At 35.7% G+C, this 19421-nt stretch overlaps 1 protein-coding gene across 1 annotated transcript; it reads left to right on the top strand.

Moving 5' to 3' along the window:
• The first annotated feature begins 4323 nt into the window (after nucleotides 1-4323).
• On the top strand, nucleotides 4324-5256 carry LOC105260451 (olfactory receptor 2L8-like). Its single transcript, XM_011281225.2, has one exon. The coding sequence runs from the start codon at nucleotides 4324-4326 to the stop codon at nucleotides 5254-5256; it is 933 nt and encodes a 310-aa protein (XP_011279527.1).
• The last annotated feature ends 14165 nt before the right edge of the window (nucleotides 5257-19421 follow it).

Here is a 19421-nt window from a genome sequence, read left to right as displayed (position 1 = left end):
GAGCCTGGAGCCTGCTTCATACTCTGCCTCAATTTCTCTCTGTCCCTCCCTGACTCGCACACTATCTCCCTGTCTCAAAAATAAACATTAAAAATTTTCAAAAAAAAGACAATTAAAATGTAAGTAAGATTTAATGCATCAGAAAACTCAGGGAAGGGAACTCCAGGACTGTGGGACAGGTATTTTTGAATGGTATAATATGGCTAGAGCCTGATGCAGAATCTCTAACATGGAGCAGACAAAGGTGACAGCAAAAGTGAGCATGTTTGTAATGTGACACTTTCATATGGATATTCTACTCTAGGCAGTGAAGATGTTCACATGTAGGCACCTGATATGATTATAAACATTTTAGTTCCATTTTTAATTACCCTTTTCTCATCGTGGTTGAGTATCTCTAAGGAGGTGATGCTGCCATTTGGACAGTCAGTTAAGACACCGAGTTCAGAGTGAGACCACAGGTGGTGCCACAGCTGATTACATTTTACACAACAATGTTAGTAAGCAGAGTGCCTGTGGAACAAGCGCAGGGAACAGTGTTGTGTTGGATTTGTTTGTTTTCAGAGCATATTTACAGACATGATAGCTAACTTGGAAGAGAGATAAGGGTCAGACTGAGACTTGCTGAAATAGGCTTGTTCAGTGTCCACTCTTGTGAGAACTGAATTCAACTGGGATGCACAGATGATCTGCTGTCAAGTCCTCAATAAATAAACTAGGGTGTGTTGTTTCTTCCATGTGATTTTGCCAGCTGGATGGTGGGGGGAGGTAGTATTTACAAGGTTTTACCAAGTATGGTAAATACCAAGTATTTACAAGGCTTTACCTAGTGCTGACTGTTGTTCTTTTGCCTTGTGCATCACGAAAGCTGTAGTGCAATCGGCATAATGGTCGTTGCATGGACAAGCTGGCAGTGCATTTTGAGAATCAAATGGGAATATAAAGAAACAAAAATGAAAAAAAAAAGAATTAAAAACATGGGGAGCCTGGGTGGGTCAGCTGGTTAAGCATCCAAATTCTTAGACTTCACCTTAGGGCATGATCATGTGGTTTGTGAGTTCGAGCCTGGCACCAGGCTCTGGGCTGACAGCTCTAAGCCTGGAGGCTGCATGGGATTCTGTGTCTCCCTCTCTCTCTCTGTCCTTCCCCAGCTCTCTATCTCTCTCTTTCTCTCTCTCTCTTAAAAATGTACTTAAAAAAAGAAATCATTGTATAATCTTAGTAGATGATGAGTGTCAAATGAAGAAAATAAAGATGGAAAAGATGATCAAATCTACCATTAATTTAGAGTTTTTCAACTTCAGCAAAACTAATATTCTGGGGAAAATTTTTTGATCTGTGAGTAACCTGTACATTGTAGAATATTTAGCAGCATCTACTAGATGCCAGTATAACTCCCCACTAGTGATAACCAAAACCATCTCTAGACATTGCATGATATCCCTTGGGTAAGAGGAGAAGGTAGATTCACACCACCGACTGTTAGTATCACTGCATTAATGATAAATTATAAGTCAAATGTACTGATAGCAGTAACTATTATAAGCAAGTAAATTATAAGCAATGAACTGACAGAAGTAACTATCACTTCATTTAATTTTTACGCTTGCTTGATTTTTAAGTTGCAAGCTCACAGAGTTGAATTTACCTGTTCAGTATCAAATTATTTACAAGTGGCAGGAATAGAAATAATGGAAAGGTTAGACATCAAATTCTATACAATTTACTTGTGAAATGTAACACCATCAACTCAACCTGAAAAACAATACAAAGAATGTGTACATTTTCATGATCTGTGTGTGTGCACACATGTGTATAATTCTTTGATTCAAATTAATTTCAATTTATGCAGTTTTATGGAAACACACAAATATACATTCCCAATTTATTTTGTAGCTATTGAAAATGTAATTTGTTTAAATAATAAATGAGATACTTAAATGTTGAAATCATTCAAAGGATAGAAAGCATTAAAGTATTAAGTTTCCTTTGCTTCTGCTACCTTGTGTTTGACTGAATTAACCTTTGGCAGAACCAGGGAGCTCACAGAGTATTACATACATGGGTGTGTGATTAGACACTGTAAGGGAGGCAACATGTCTGTTACTGTACAGGATATTTGGCTGGTTAGATTCCTTAAAAGATTTCCTAAAGCACAAAGGATTTCTATAATTTATCCTTCTGTAGCAGGCTAACTTTTGGTAAGGATATTGCTGGCCTGAAAATTCATTGGAGAAAAGAAGGGAAGCACAATTTTGAAATACTATTGACTTTGAGATAGACCTCTGCATACTGAATAGGGGACACAAATTCTAGACACAGCTATATATTGGTTGCTATGTTCTTAAAGAAATTACTGTAAGTATTTGGATCTTAATTTATTTATATTTTTTTTTATCTGTGTGACAATAGGAGCACATTTTAAAATTCTGTACCAACAATAAATACATGAACTCTAAAACTGAGTCCCATTTTCTCAGTATTTTAATTTCAAACTTCTGAAGAAAAGGATAGGAAAAGAAACTAATGCAAGGAGAGTAACAGAAATGCAATATATCAGCTGCTTTCAAACTTGCAAAGCAACTGAAAGATAGAATATGTGTATCTGCAACCTGACTTACAGACAACATGAGTGTTCTTTCATGAACATGCTGTTAGACTGTGACACTTTTTGATTGAAAGAAACTATGGCTTACACTTCATTTAAAAGTCCTGTGATATTATTTATTGCTAAATGATATTGTGAGGCCTCTCTTCTTCCATTTAGTAGAGACCAAGTGTGAGCTGTTGTGTTGTTGCAGGGAGCCAGTGAGAATACAGGAAGAGCAGGAGGACAGAGGAAACATGTTTCTAAGGAGAAAATGTAAAATGTGTGACTTTAATCTCAAAACCAATTTTATTTGAGCACAAAATAATTTATTAGAGACATTTGCCATCATATACTGCCTAGTAGACATAGACAATTCTTGTTTAAATAGCTACTTTACTGGAAGTTTGGGGTGGCTAACGTGAGCAATTCTTTGTGATTCCTTGCTTTTCATAAGGTACAGGATAAACTATATCTTTTTAGCTCATGATAAGTTACTCAAGTTCTGTGAATGTCATTTATTTTAAAAATTTTAATGTTTTTATTTATTTATTTTTGACAGAGAGACAGAGAGCAAGTAGGGGAGGATCAGAGAGAGAGGGAGAGACAGAATCTGAAGCAGGCTCCAGACTCTGAGCTGTCAGCATAAAGCCTGACACAGGGCTCAAACTCACAGACCTTTAGATCATGACCTGAGTTGAAGTTGGACTCTTAACTGACTGAGCCGCCCAGGCACCCCATGATGCTTATTTTACAATTGTGGGTGATGATACCAGCCTCAGAATTTTGTTTCGACTTAGCATAATTTCTTATACCTGTCCAGGATGTTAGTGAAATGGAAAATAAAGGTTACATCTGAGTCTTCCCTTCCATTTATAGAAATGGCCCAGGAGCAAAATATTATATTTCTCTCATCCAGTATGTCACTTCAGACAAATATTGTCGTTGTTGTCAGTAGAAGACAGCCAACATTTTCAATGTTGTGCAGTAAGATTAATCCAGTGATTACGTGTCAAAGTTGCAAGGGGATTGGAAGCAATCAATATAGGTCAGAGTTTTGTAAATGGACTATGCATAGTGACTATGCATTAGTGACTAGAAGCAGAATAAATGGGTAAAAAGTAATCAAATTGAGGATTCTTTAGGCATTCAAAAATTGTCTACTTTGTCAAAATTAAAATAAACATCTAGTGGTTATGAATGAATTCCTGCTGGGGAGATCTTTAATTTTAATAAAGTCCTAGTCTAAGTAGTAGAAAATAAATACACATGAGCCAAACCCATATTAATTAAATTATTAGTCAACTTGTGGTTAGTCTTGGCAATAAGATTTATGTTTAACTCAAATTAAGCTTTAATACTTTAGATATGTGAACTTATGAAGAGCATAAATTACACATATCACGTTTATGATATGTATATGATATATGATCATATCACGTATATGATATGTATAAATACACGGTGGGTATTTATATTTGCTTTTTATTATTTCATAGATTCTTTTCAGAATAATTTGAATGCATATGCTTATCACCTTGCCTTGTGACTTTGTGAAACAACATAGAACTTCTTTCTCAAAGTAAGAAATGTTGATTATTTATTTAAGGAACTAGATATTTCATAAAAACTTCAGAATTAGACTAAAATAGTTTGGATAAAATGTAAAAACTCACATTTCTTTATTTTTCACACATGAGTTTTTCTTTTTCTTCAGGAAAACCAATGAATAGAAAATGGAAAATAACAACCAAACATTAACAGGCTTCCTTTTATTGGGGTTGTTTCCACCATCAAGAATTGGGTTGTTTCTTTTCATTCTCATTGTTATCATTTTCCTAATGGCTCTTTTTGGAAACCTGTCCATGTTTCTCCTCATCCTCCTGGACATCCATCTCCACACACCCATGTATTTTCTACTTAGTCAGCTCTCCCTCATGGACCTGAACTACATCTCCACCATCGTCCCCAAGATGGCATCCAATTATCTCTTTGGAAACAAGTCTATCTCCTTTATTGAGTGTGGGGTACAGAGCTTCTTCTTCTTGACTTTAGCAGGTGCAGAAGGGTTACTGTTGGCCTCTATGGCCTATGATCGCTATTTGGCTATTTGCTTTCCTCTTCATTATCCCATTCGTATGAGCAAAAAAGTGTGTGTGTTGATGATAACAGGATCTTGGATAATGGGCTCAATCAACTCCTGTGCCCACACTGTATATGCCCTCCATATCCCTTATTGTCGATCCAGGTCCATCAACCATTTCTTCTGTGATGTCCCGGCCATGCTGACTCTGGCTTGCATGGACACCTGGGTCTATGAGTACACAGTGTTTGTGAGCACCACACTCTTGATTGCATTTCCTTTCATTGGCATTGCATGTTCTTATGGCCGAGTTCTCCATGCCATCTGCCACATGCACTCAACAGAAGGAAGGAAGAAGGCCTATTCTACCTGCAGCACACACCTCACTGTGGTGACTTTCTACTATGCACCCTTTGCTTATACTTATCTACGCCCAAGATCTCTGAGATCTCCAACAGAGGACAAGATTCTTGCTGTCTTCTACACCATCCTGACCCCAATGCTCAACCCCATCATTTATAGCCTGAGAAACAAGGAGGTGATGGGAGCCCTGAGAAGAGTGATTCAGAGGATCTGCTCTGTATAAGTTTAGAAAAAGTTCTCTTTAATCCGGCTGTCTTAAAATTCCATCATTTTCATCTTTTACAACTCATTAAAACAATACCATTCCAAGATTGAAGACAAAGGTTATATTAATCTAGAAAATTAAGATAATTGAGATTTGACAAAATAATTTTATATTCTCACTGCTTTTTTGTTTGTTTTCTTTGTGGTAATTTTTCAATAAATAGAAAGAACATACATTTACTCTTAACCTGTGGGTAATAAGAATTTATTAATACATTGAAATGATTATGAAACAGTCCAAAATGATAGTATTAGTCATTATACTAATTTTTATATACTTATATCTTCCTAAATGGCTAAAATAGGAAGACAAGAGCAAAAAGTATAACATCCCAGGTTTCTTTGAAATCAAACACCCCCCATATATATATATATATATATATATATAATATTTTATACTTACCTGGTGAAAAATGATTCTTCTGTTTCCTTATTTTTGGGGGAAGTGATAGGTATAGAGATTGGGCAAAGAACTCTGTATGGAATTAGACATTCTCAGACCACTGAGGAGGAAATACAAGTTTATATATTTTATGAGAAGGGCACTGGAAGTAACTAGATGAATCCTAAGAAAGTAATTTATAACAGGTATACATGATCAGGATAATTAATTGTGATCAGGAAAATGAAAAATAGACTACGGGATAATGAGAGCCATTTTCTAAAAGGATTGATGGGAGTTATATGCTATTTAGTGCAGATTAATCAGTCTGAGCCACTCCCCAGTTATTCTTCAAAACACTCAAATTTCACAGCCCCAAAAGCCACTAATTCCATTTCATAGGATGATTTCTGTTAGCAGCATTTCATTATATATTCCCCCTGAAATGAACAAAGATTCCCATTTACCTACATCCTTACCAACATGTTATTCCCTGTATTTTTGAAAATAGCTATTCTTAATGAGTAAGGTGATATCTCATTGTGGCTTTTATTTGCTTTTCCCTGATTATTTACGACGTTGATCATCCTTTTATTATTTTTTTCTTTCTTTAACTTTTTGTCCATCTGTATGTCTTCTTTGGAAAACAATGTCTATTCATGTCTTCTGTCCATTTTGTCATCATTTTTTGTGCTATTGAAATTGTGTCTTCTTTATCTATTTTGAATACTAGCCTCCCTTATTATACATATCACTTAAAAGTATATTTTCCTATTCAGTAGTTTGTCTTCTAATTTTGTTGATGGTTCTTTTTGTTGTGTATATTTTTAGTTTGATATAGCCCAACTTATTTTCACTTTTCTTCTTTTTGCCTTTTGTGTAATATTTAAAAATAATAAGTATTATGAATATCTATGTCAGGAAGTTAACCACCTGTTTTTTCTGGAAGTTTTATGGTGTCAATTTTTACATTTGTCTTCAATCCCTTTTAAAATAATTTTTGTGTAGGGTTTATGATAATGGCTTGCATGTGGCCACATAGTTTTCTGACTGGAAAATGCATAGCATTTACACTTACTGAATAGACTGTTCTCTCACCATAGTATATTATTGGCTTATTTCTTGTAAATTAGCTAACCATATATTCATGGATTTATTTCTGGTCTGGGCTTCCTTACTCTTCCTTATCCTTTAGAATACACTGAATGTCATAGCACAATGCAATTCTCACTGTTTTTGTGTCTCCTGGAGAAGTATACTTCTACACCTCCTCTGCACTGTTTAGGAAGCACAGAGTATTTTACGTTGCTTCATTATCAGAGTCTTATGGGCTTTTAGGGAATCATTACTTCTCTGAGTAAACTCACAGCCATTGCAGTATGTCTACCATCAAGTGTTCACCCATGGTCATTGTGGTTTCCTAAGGATAATTTTGCCCTGAGATCCCACCAACAGGTTCCATTATATCCCACAATCAAGTTCTTGTGAATTTCTTTTTTTTTAATTTTTTTTATAAATTTACATCCAAATGAGTTGGCATGTAGTGCAACAATGATTTCAGGAGTAGATTCCTTAGTGCCCCTTACCCATTTAGCCCATCCTCCCTCCCACAACCCCTCCAGTAACCCTCAGTTTGTTCTCCATATTTATGAGTCTCTTCTGTTTTGTCCCCCTCCCTGTTTATATTTTATTTTTGTTTCCCTTCCCTTATGTCCATCTGTTTTGTCTCTTAAAGTCCTCATATGACTGAAGTCATATGATTTTTGTCTTTCTCTGACTGACTAAGTTCACTTAGCATCATACCCTCCAGTTCCATCCATGTAGTTGCAAATGGCAAGATTTCATTATTTTTGATTGTCGAGTAATACTCCATTGTATATATATACCACATCTTCTATATCCATTCACCCATCAATGGACATTTGGGCTCTTTCCATACTTTGGTTATTGTTGATAGTGCTGCTTTAAACATGGGGGTGTGTGTGTCCCTTCAAAACAGCACACCTGTGTCCCGTGGATAAATGCCTAGTAGTGCAATTATGGGGTCAGGGGTAGTTCTATTTTTAGTTTTTTGAGGAACCTCTATATTGTTTTCCAGAGTGGCTGCATCACTTTACATTCCCACCAACAATGCAAAAGAGATCCTCTTTCTCCGCATCCTCACCCAACATCTGTTGTTGCCTGGGTTGTTAATGTTAGCCATCCTGACAGGTGTGAGGTGGTATCTCATTGTGGTTTTCATTTGCATTTCCCTGATGATGAGTGATTTTGAGAATTGCTAACGTAAATCCTCAAATATAGTAGGTAGTTCTGAGGCATGAACTAACAATCAAGTGACATTTATTCCTGGTTTGCAAGGGTGGTTCAATATTCACAGATCAATCAATATGATACACCACACTAATAAAAGAAAGAATAAGAACCATATGATCATTTCAATAAATGCAGGGAAAAAAAAAACATTTGACAAAAGCAACATCCATTCGTGATAAAAAAGAAAAAAAAGTATGGTTAGAGGGAACATTCTTCAGCATAATTAAGGCAATATACATAATACCCACAGCTAATATCACCCCCAATGGGGAAAAACAGAGCTTTTCCTCTATAGTCAGGAATAAGATAAGGGTGTTTACTTTCATCACTTTATTTAATATAGTAGCGGAACTCCTTGCCACAGCAATGAGACAAGACAAAGGAGTAAAAGACATCTAAATCTGCAGGAAAGAAGTAAAACTTTCCCTATTTGTACATTACACGACACCCTATATAGAAAACTGAAAGACCTACCAAAACAGGATAAAAAAAAATCAATGTACATAAATCTTGTATTCCTATACAACAATAGTGAGGTAGCAGAAAGAGAAATCAAGGAATTTATCCCACTTACAATTGAACCAAAAACAATAAGATATCTAGGAATTAATCTAACTAATGTGTTAAAAGACCTGTACTCTGAAAACTATAAAACACTGATAAAAGAAATTGAGGATGACACACGCAAAAAAAATGGAAGACATTCCAGGCTTATGGCCTGGAAGAACAAACATTGTTAAGATGTCACTACTACCCAAAAAAATCTACACATTTAATGTAATCCAAGTCAGATTACCACCAGGATTTTTCACAGAGCTACAGCAAATAATCCTAAAATTTGTATGGAACCACAGAAGACCAAATACCTGAGGGAAATTTTTTTTTTTTTTTTTTTTTTTTTTTTTATATTTTAAAAATTTTTTTTTTCAACGTTTATTTATTTTTGGGACAGAGAGAGACAGAGCATGAATGGGGGAGGGGCAGAGAGAGAGGGAGACACAGAATCGGAAACAGGCTCCAGGCTCCGAGCCATCAGCCCAGAGCCTGACGCGGGGCTCGAACTCACGGACCGCGAGATCGTGACCTGGCTGAAGTCGGACGCTTAACCGACTGCGCCACCCAGGCGCCCCTACCTGAGGGAAATTTGAAGAGAAAAGCAAAAATGGAGGCATCACATTTCCAGACCTAAGCTATATTATGAAGCACTAATGATCAAGGAGGTTTGCTATTGGCACAAAAATAGACACATACATCAATAAAACGGAATAGAAAACCTAGAAGCGAACCCACAACAATATGGTCAGTTAATTTTCAACAATGCAGGAAAGAATATCCTATGGGGAAAAGACAGTCTCTTCAGCAAATGGTGCTGGGAGAACTGGGAAGCAACATGGAAAAGAACGAAAATGGACAAATTTTTACATCATACACAAAAATAAACTCGGAATGTATGAAAGACCTAAGTGTGAGACAGGAAACTATAAAATTCCTAGAGGAGAGCACAGGCAGTAACTTCTTTGACATTGGTGTTAATAACTTCTTACTAGATATGTGTCCTGAGGTAAAAGAAACAAAGACAAAAATAAACTCTAGGAATTCATCAAAATAAAAAGTTTCTGCACAGTAAAGAAAACAACAGACTAAAAAGCAGCCTGTGGAATGAGAGAATATATTTGTAAATGGCATGTCCGATAAAGGGTTAGTAGTCAAAACATAATGAACTTAGAAAACTCAACACTCTAAAACAAATAATTTAATGGAAAATGGGCAGCAGATATGAATAGACATTTTTTTTTCCAAAGAAGACATACAGATGCTCAACATCACTCATCATCAGGGAAAAAGAAATCACAACTACAATGAGACATTATCTCATACCTGTAAGAATGACAAAAATTAACAACAGAAGAATCAAGAAGCTTTGGCCAACAGGTGGAGGAATGGGAACCCTCTTACACTTTTGAAGTGTAATATACTTCATGAAATATACCATTAGGCATTTACCCAAAGAATACAAAAATACTTATTCAAAGGGATACATACAGCCTGATGTTTATTGAAACATTATCTACAATAGTGAGAATGTGGAACAAGCCCAAATGTCCATTGACTAATGAATAGATAAAGAAGACGTATAAATACAGAATAGAATATTACACAGCCATAAAAAAAGAATTAAATCTTGACATTTGCAGCAACATGGGCAGGTTGAGAGTTGCCGAGTTCAGCCCCAGCAGGTCCAGGGGTTCCCAAAGGATGAACAGCATCGGCAAAAATAACAAATGGACGCAGACAACAGCAATGTGTTAGACTGGCCACTTTATTGTGGCAAACGTGGCATTATATTTGTTAGCAATTTCCTTGTAGCGTGTGTCATCTGTGTTTCTTGGCTTTACCTATTTCTAAAAATGTTCCTTTGTGTAATCACCCAATAACCTCATGGTTATTTCTTTGTAACATTCCCTTCTGCCTTTTGCTTATTGATTAGTTTCTTCATACTAATTTCATTATGTATCTATGTTTATTTATAGTCTATAAAGCATTTGCTTTGATATTTTCATGAAAGGTCATCTATCTCTCAACATCTCAAGTGGAACATTTACAGGGATATGACTTCTTAATTGTTCCTTTCAACCATTTGCAGTACAAATAACAAAGGCATTTGCTTTGGTCTGAGGTGCCAGGAGGGAGCCAAGAGGGACCTGGCAACCCACACATCATGCGTTCCCAGAAAGACAATGTATACCTAGGAACTAATGAACCATTCTGTATCTTAATCCACCAGGTCCAGTTATCATCTGGAATGCCTCCTGGGGGCCAAGTGGGCCTAGGAGTTGGAGTAACTTGTATCCATAGATACACTTCTTTGTTGCTGGAGTGGGGATTTTGAACCCATTTTTCCCCTCCTTGGCTGGGAAATATATGGGGCTATCCTTCCTTTAGGTAGAGGAGTCTTTATAGGGAGTGGCGAGGGTTAGATGTAAGGTTGCATAATTTCCCTGCGGAATCTTATTTCTTTCCCCAATGGTTCTTTTCCTGGGGGACCTGTTGTGGGCAATTCCCCAACCGACAAATCCCCAGGTATTTTCATTGGTCAGGAGGCTGCCCCGACCAACACTAAGGCCAAATTACATAAAAGCTTGCATACAAGAAGCTTCACTTTCAGTGAACCGCCATGCAGTCCTGATCCATCCACCGCCTGGGCCCTACCATCAGGCTGGTTGGATAGCTTGGCTTCAGCAGGGAGTATGATGTTAAGCAAAATAAGTCAGTCAGAGAAAGATAAATACCATATGACTTATTCATATGCGGAATTTAAGAAACAAAATAAAGAAAAAAAAAGACAAATATAGACTCAACTATAGAGAATAATCTGATGGGTACCAGAAGGGAGGTGGGTGGGGGTTGGGAGAGATAGTTGATATGTATTAAGAGTACACTTATGATGAACATTGATTAATTAGGAGAATTGTTGAATCACTATATCATACAACCTGAACCAACATAATACTGTGTGTTTATGTAGGAAATTTCTTATACTACGTGGCAAAGGGAAAGAATGAAATATGGCCTTTTGTAGCAACATGGATGGAACTGGAGAGTGTTATGCTAAGTGAAATAAATCAAACAGAGAAAGACAGATACCATATGTTTTCACTCTTACGTGGATTCTGGGAAACTTAACAGAAGACCATGGGTGAGGGGAAGGAAAAAAAAAGTTAGAGAGGGAGGGAGCCAAACCATAAAAGACTCTTAAAAACTGAGAACAAACTGAGGGTTGATGGGGGGTGGGAGGGAGGGGGAGGGTGGGTGATGGGTATTGAAGAGGGCACCTGTTGGCATGAGCATTGGGTGTTGTATGGAAAGCAATTTGACAATAAATTTCATATATGTATATTTGTGTGTGTGTATATATATATATATATATATATATATATATATATAAATGAAATTCCTTAAAAGTTTAATAAAAAAAGGAAAAGCAAAACAAAAAAATATGAGAACATTTTCTGAAGTGAAATAACTCAGGCAGAAAAGAAAAAAATATTGTGTAACTCCACATATTTGGTCTTTCATTTTAAGTAGGCTGCATGCTCAGTGTGAAGCTCAACTTAGGGTGTGAACTCACAACTTTGAGATCAACACCTGAGCTGAGATAAAGAGTTGAATACTTAATTGACTGAGCCCTTAAGGCACCCCTGTATGATTCCACTTTTATGATGTATTAGAATAGGTAAATTAATTGAGACAGAAGGAAATGTTAGCAAGACTGTAAGGTAGGGGAATAGGGTATTACTATTTATAAGATGTGAAGCTTCAATTTGGTACGGTGAAAATATTCTAGAAATTGATGGTAATGATAAATGAACAAAAATGTGAATGCACTTAATGTTATTAAATTCTACAGTCAAACCTTGTTAAAATTGCCAATTTTGTGTTGTATATATTTTATGATAACAAGGTTAGAATAAACCCTCTAAACTAGACTGGTGGCACTCCTTCCAAATATACACAAATTACTGATGAAAATACTAGAGACAATAGGAAATCTAAGAATATTTAAGCTATTATCTGCAATAATAAATACATTAATGAAAATTATCTAAAGAGTAGACCATCAAAAACAGTGGTATGTCATTTTATTACTTATTGTAAATTTTAAATACATTTTATAATATAACAGTAATTTCCAATTTAATTGGAAACATTCAAAAATAAATATCTATACTAAATTAAGCAATATACAAAATTGTGTGATAATTTAAGAATTACTCCTTATGTGTTGACATTAAATTCATCATATTTCATAATAGTGTAGCAATTTTTCTAGCCAATGTTCTCCAAAGGGCCAAATAAGTTAATATGTTTACACACTATTTTATGCAATTCCTGAATAACAGTATGTAAAATATATGACTCTATAAAACTTTAGAGACATAATAATGTTAGAAGAATATCAAAAGTTAAATATTCGATTCCCCAACTAAATTGTCCCTAAATATATATCTGAAAACTTGCAAATAAATGATAAGAACTCCTTTCCAATCTTGGCCTGAGGTCATCTTGAGCTATTAGTGATTTAAACTACATTATTCAAGTCTCACTGAACTTTCACAAGTGAACACACACAACAAAAGTAGTCTTACTTTTAACCTCTAAAGAAAAACCTGAATTACGGTTGTTCCTGAGTCTTCATGAAATTATCTAAAATATCAAGCTCAAGGATAAAAGCTGAGTGTATACATTTGTTTGGAAAATATTCATAGATATCTGCTAAGAAAAATAACTGTTCATATAATGACACTATGATGACCACTGTCAAGTATTAAATTCAGTGATGTTGTAAAACTGGAAGATAAAAAAAGGTTCGTGTCTTATTTTGATGCATTACATAGTTGGCAAGACTTTTAAGCAAGTGCTTAAAAGAATTTCATTAGAATTAATTAAGAGCTGCTGTTTATAAACAATTAAAATATGCATTTGATACATTATCTCACTAACCAAGGTATTTCAAGAATAAATTTTTATTTGATTGAAATAGGTTTAAAAGATTGTGTGTGTGTGTGTGTGTGTGTGTGTGTAACATTACAAAATGAATTAATTGCCTAAATACTTGCATACTTAAAAAAATGAACCTCTCTTTAAGCCTAAAAAGTATATCATTATACAATTTTGAAAGGAATTGGTGTTACTCCTAATAATCTATTGTAAAACAGCAGAGCACCATAGTAAAATGAGTAAGAGAGTCAATAACTGATGTTATCTATGAACTTCTTTCCTGGACTTATGCTGAATAAGACTAAAGTCTCTACTAACTGACATCATGTTCATGAAAATATAGTCACTTCACAATTCTGTGAGGAAATATATACTAAATATCAATACATGGATGCAAAAGGAACTTCAAATGTGAGAATTTATTTGTCCATAATCGTACTAATATATTTTCAGAAGCAATTGCATTTGAAAGATAAGTTGTATTTATTGAGGGAGAGAAGGTGCATTGTGCTGAGAGCCTGTGATTAATCCTCTGGACATGGGGAATGGTAGCTGGTGGGGAAAGCCTTAATATTGTATGTGTACATGAGTTATACTCTCCAGGAGTAGAGCTCTTCCATGCAAGTAAGTGATGTGTTCACACGTATGTTGATTCCATTGTGTTAATCCTTTGGCAGTTTGGATTACTGTTTGTATTAAAATCTTTATAATTTTAAGGTGATCACTTTAACACAATAATGACTTACTCTGTGTAAGAACAAAATTAACATATAAGACCCCAAATTCTCAATGATAATTGTACAGAGTAGAATTTCCATTTTATTACTTTTGGATATATATGAATATATATATTATTCATATATATATGTATATATATATATTCGTATATATATAATATGTAATTAAAAATTACATATAAGTGACACATAATGTTACATTAGTCTCATGTGTACAACATACTAACTGAACAAGTTTATACATCTACTACCCTCACCATAAATGTAGTTACCAGTATAAAGTTACACAAAAATGTAGTCCCAGTATAAAGTTATTACAATATCATTGATTGTATTTCTCAAGCTATGTCTTTTATTGCTGCGATTTATTCATTTTATAAATGAAACCCTATATTTCCCTCTCCTCTTTTGTGTGAAGTATTTTGGTAAACAGCATAGTAGTTACATGGTTGCAATGCAAATTTATAATTTCCTATACATCATTCTAATTCATATGAATCTTATATCTAATTCAATGATTCCTTGTCTCAATTGTATTCAAAAATATAAAATTGGGGGGCCTGGGTGGCTCCTCATAAAGGGTACCACTCTTGCTTTCAGCTCAGGTCTTAATCTCATGATTCTTGGTTTATTTATTTATTTATTTATTTTAATTTTTTTTTTCAACGTTTATTTATTTTTGGTACAGAGAGAGACAGAGCATGAACAGGGGAGGGGCAGAGAGAGAGGGAGACACAGAATCTGAAACAGGCTCCAGGCTCTGAGCCATCAGCCCAGGGCCCGACGCGGGGCTTGAACTCACGGACCGTGAGATCGTGACCTGGCTGAAGTCGGACGCTTAACCGACTGCGCCACCCAGGCGCCCCACATGATTCGTGGTTTAGAGCTCTGTGTTGGGTTCTGTGGTGAAGGTGTGCAGCCTGCTTGGGATTCTGTCTCTCTCCCTCGCTTTCCACCCCTCCCTCACTTGCTTTGTTCCTCTCTCTCAAAATAAATAAATAAACTCATATATATATATATATACATGTACATATATGTATATATATATGTATGTGTATATATGTATATATATGTATGTATGTATATATACATGTATGTATATATATGTATGTATGCATATAAATACATGTATGTATATATATATAATTATATATAATTGAACTTATAAACAAGGTAAAATAGTAAAATCTGAATTTATCTGTTTCTGGGGCAATTATATATTTTCAAAATTTAAAGGACATTCAGAAAAAAATTCAAGTATTCATCGAAATACTCAAAGTATTCAGTTATCCCATATTTTTCAAACACAAATTGTGCCTAAGGTTACTGCTTTCTGTGATTCACCTTTGTATTTTATCTTTTTGCTTTGTATGTGTATGACTAAGCTTCAAATGAAGTAATATATACACACAGAATTGAGGAAACGTTTTGAAAACAAGATGGGAATGGTACATAGAAATAATCTGGGGAATATATTGCTGATAAATGTAGGCATAACAGATACTTAGATGAAAACTAACTTCATGGTAGCTTTCCTGATGTTGCTGGAATGATGGTAATAAAAGTAATAAATATCACACCCAGGGGTGCCTGAGTGGTTTAGCCAGTTAAGTCTCTGACTCTCGGATTCGGCTCAGATCATGATCTCATGCCTTCATGGGTTCAAGCCCTGCATTGAGCTCTGTGCTGGTGGCACAGAGCCCATTTGGGATTCTCTCTCTGCCCTTCCCCCATTTGCACTGTCTCTGTCTCTCTCAAAATAAATAAATAAACATAAAAAATTAAATAATATGTCACACCTATTTTTCAGTAATGACTTATGCAAAGCACACTTGTAATGTCCAGTTACACTATCTTGTACAATCTATGTTAATTCTTGTTTTTTCTTCCATTTTTATTCAAATATACTTGACAAGTAAAAATTGTATCTATTTACACTATACAAGTTGATATTTTGAAAGAGATACACATTGTGAATTAATCACCACAATCAAGCTAATTAACATATCCATCAATTTACACAGTTCTTTCTTTCTTAACTTTTTTTTTTGCCCTTTGACTTCACTTAAAATGAACTCTTCTATAAAATTTCAAGCATACAATACAGTATTGTTGACTATATTCACATTGCCCTATAAGAGATCTCCATCTTGCATTATGGAGTTTTATAGACTTCAACCTATATCTCCCCATATTTCTCATTCCCTTCAGCTATTGACTACTGCCATTTAATTGCATGCTTCTATTGATGCAGTTTTAAAATCTACCTACCAGTGTAATTGGGCACTGATTGAATTTCTCTATATGGCTTATTCTATTTAGCATAATGTCCTCCAGTTTCATCTATGCTACTACAAATGGAAGTATTTCCATTTTCAAGGATTTTACAAACATTAAATATCCCATATTTACTATAAAAACTATATTTTCTTTCCATTCACTTGTTGATTACTCGTTGGTTGTTTCCATATCTAACCTATTATAAATAATGCTGCGATAATCATAAGAGTGCATATAATTCTTTAATATACGGATTTTATTTCCTTAGGATATATACCAGGAATTTGGGTTGTAGGATCATATATCCTATTTTTGATTATTATGGGAACTCCCATACTCATGTATATAGTGACTGTACTAATTTACATTTCCAACAGCAGTGCACCAGAATCCTCTTTTCTGGACTTCTGACCAACACATATTTGGTGTATTTTTTGTAATAGCCATGGCTCATTTAATTGGCAAGCAGGGTAGAGCATGAGAATCTTGCTATTGTCCATGCTGTTAAACTGAAAGGAGAATGTAAACCTTGGTCTTCACCAACTTCTCCATCCCAGAGAAAGTTTCAGCAGCTCCTCTGCCATTTGTAGAAATTCAAGTCCTGAAACTTTTATGATGAGGAAAACGAAGGCAGGAAAAATGGAACCAAAAAGGAATCACCTTACAACATGTGTCCCACTGATGCACATCTGAGACATGCAGAAGATGACGTTTCTAGAGGGTCTCATGACTAATGTTATACTAGATAATAAAAGGTAACCTTATCTTGACAAGAGTCCAACCCTGAAAGTCCTTGTAAACCTCACTTTCAACACACAAATTCCTTAGAGAGTTACTTATCCTTAACAAACCTAAGAAAAAAGTAGATAATCAGTCACTCTTCATAGTAACAAGTACAACTTTTTCTGCCCATGGATCCTGTCCCTGTGATTTAATAAAACTACCTATTTGCACTGAAAACATCTCAAAACCTATTTCTGGACCATTTGCTTGATGGTCCCCATGATTTTACATTCTATTTGCACTTTTAAGTGGTGTTTTGATTTTTTGTTTTTTCTTTCCTGTTCCCCAGGGAAGACAGATCATTTCAAGATAGTATCCTTGCTGACTGCATTTCAAAGCATTGTGATGTGAGGTGTTTTGTTTGTTTCTTTGTTTGTTTTGTTTTGCTTTATATTTTTTGTTTGTTTGTTTGTCTTTCTGGTTTTGCTTTTTGTTTGTTGGGTTGGTTGGTTTTGTTTTTAATCAAGTCTCCATGTCTCTTTCTGTTCTGCATATGTTCTTTCTATCATTTGAAGTGTGGATGCTTTTCACCCAGCTCACATTTCTTCAGGAGGAATTGCTCTATACATATGAGTGGCTTTGGTGGGGAGGGGAGGAAGTGACTTCAGAGTCCCTTGCATCACCTTATGGGAACAGAATTTGAGGCTTCTTTTTTAAAGTAAGCATTTGTGGATTTCAGTGAAAAATGTATTTTTTTTATATAAAGAATATTTTTTTTATTTTTATTTTTTTCAATATATGAAGTTTATTGTCAAATTGGATAAGCCATACAGAGAAAGACAGATACCATATGGTTATGTGGATCCTGAGAAACTTAACAGAAACCCATGGGGGAGGGGAAGGAAAAAAAAAGAGGTTCAGTGAAAAATGTCTTAAGAGGACCCTAAACTCACCTTGTCCCATGGATCCAACAAGATAACATTCACATCTGTGTAAGCAACCCACATAAGGACCGAAACACTGAGAGAACAAAACACAATTAAATGTTGAGAAAAGACTACATCAAAGAAAGTAGGAAGGGCAAAGATACAATCTGTAGCTCAACACACCCACAGGATTGACTGTGGGAGTCAAGAACACTGTGGGCACTGAGAAGGGAAAGAAAAAGACCTATGCACTGGGTAACCCACACAGTGAAGACAAGTCCCCATAACACTTGACTTTAAAAAATTAAGGGGCTAAATTTTTGCAAGAACTTACAGCCAGCAGTACTTAAAACCTGGAACTTTTAAGCTCTGGGAGAATGAGAAGGGTGATTTGAAACAGAGACTTTGCCCTTGAAAAGACTGCAAGGTAGCCCAAAGAGATACAGCATAGAAGAAGTGATTTGCAAAAATGTGGGGCATATGGGAAGAATATTAATTACTGATATCAAAGCCTGTGCTGGAGGGACAGAGATCCTTGGGAGACTTCTCCAGGAGTAAAAAAGCTGCAAGGTGCCATTTCCCATCCCCTACCTCCTTTATAAACAATTGGCCTCCTTCAAGAAACAGGACTTTTCTGATCCCCCTGCCTAACTGCCTAACACTGATGCAGTGTCCCTATATTCGCTGTGTGCATCTGCCCCCTCCAACTCTCCTGACCTAGCTGTCTGCAGCTAGAGTTCCCACCGCCCATAGAAGACCTGCAGACACACCTTGCTAACACTACACATCTGTCTATCGCATATGAAACAGCAGCATCCAACACTCTCTAGACTAGAGCCCATCCAAAGTTTGCCACAAGCCTGGCAGTAGGCAAGCAGCCATGACAGGTGCCAGCACATATCCAAAATACCCCCTCGCTAGAGATAGGGAATGATAACAACAAAGACTCATGCCTCAGCAATGAACTTGTGGCATACAGTTGGTTTGGCTACAGGTGCCACAAACCAACGAAAATTTCTAGGGTGTAAATACAAGGAAAGTGCCTTATAGTTTGGTGGTACTGCCTCTTTAAAATGCCTCGTATGTCTCAATCCAAGGCCAAGCAGGACCCACACTGGGTCACTAACACCATTGGGACAAAATACTGCCACAATGGAAAAGAGAGCCACTTTAGACAACTGAACTGAAGGAAAAAGTGGTTTGGCCACAGCATCAAGTGCACGCAAAACACAAAGCAGACACTTTGAAGCACCAGGTCCTAATG

This window comes from Felis catus, chromosome A1, assembly GCF_018350175.1.
Source record: "Felis catus isolate Fca126 chromosome A1, F.catus_Fca126_mat1.0, whole genome shotgun sequence".
NCBI classification, from domain to species: domain Eukaryota; kingdom Metazoa; phylum Chordata; class Mammalia; order Carnivora; family Felidae; genus Felis; species Felis catus.
Note: the sequence above shows the minus strand (reverse complement) of the source record. Positions and strands in the feature narration are given on the sequence as shown.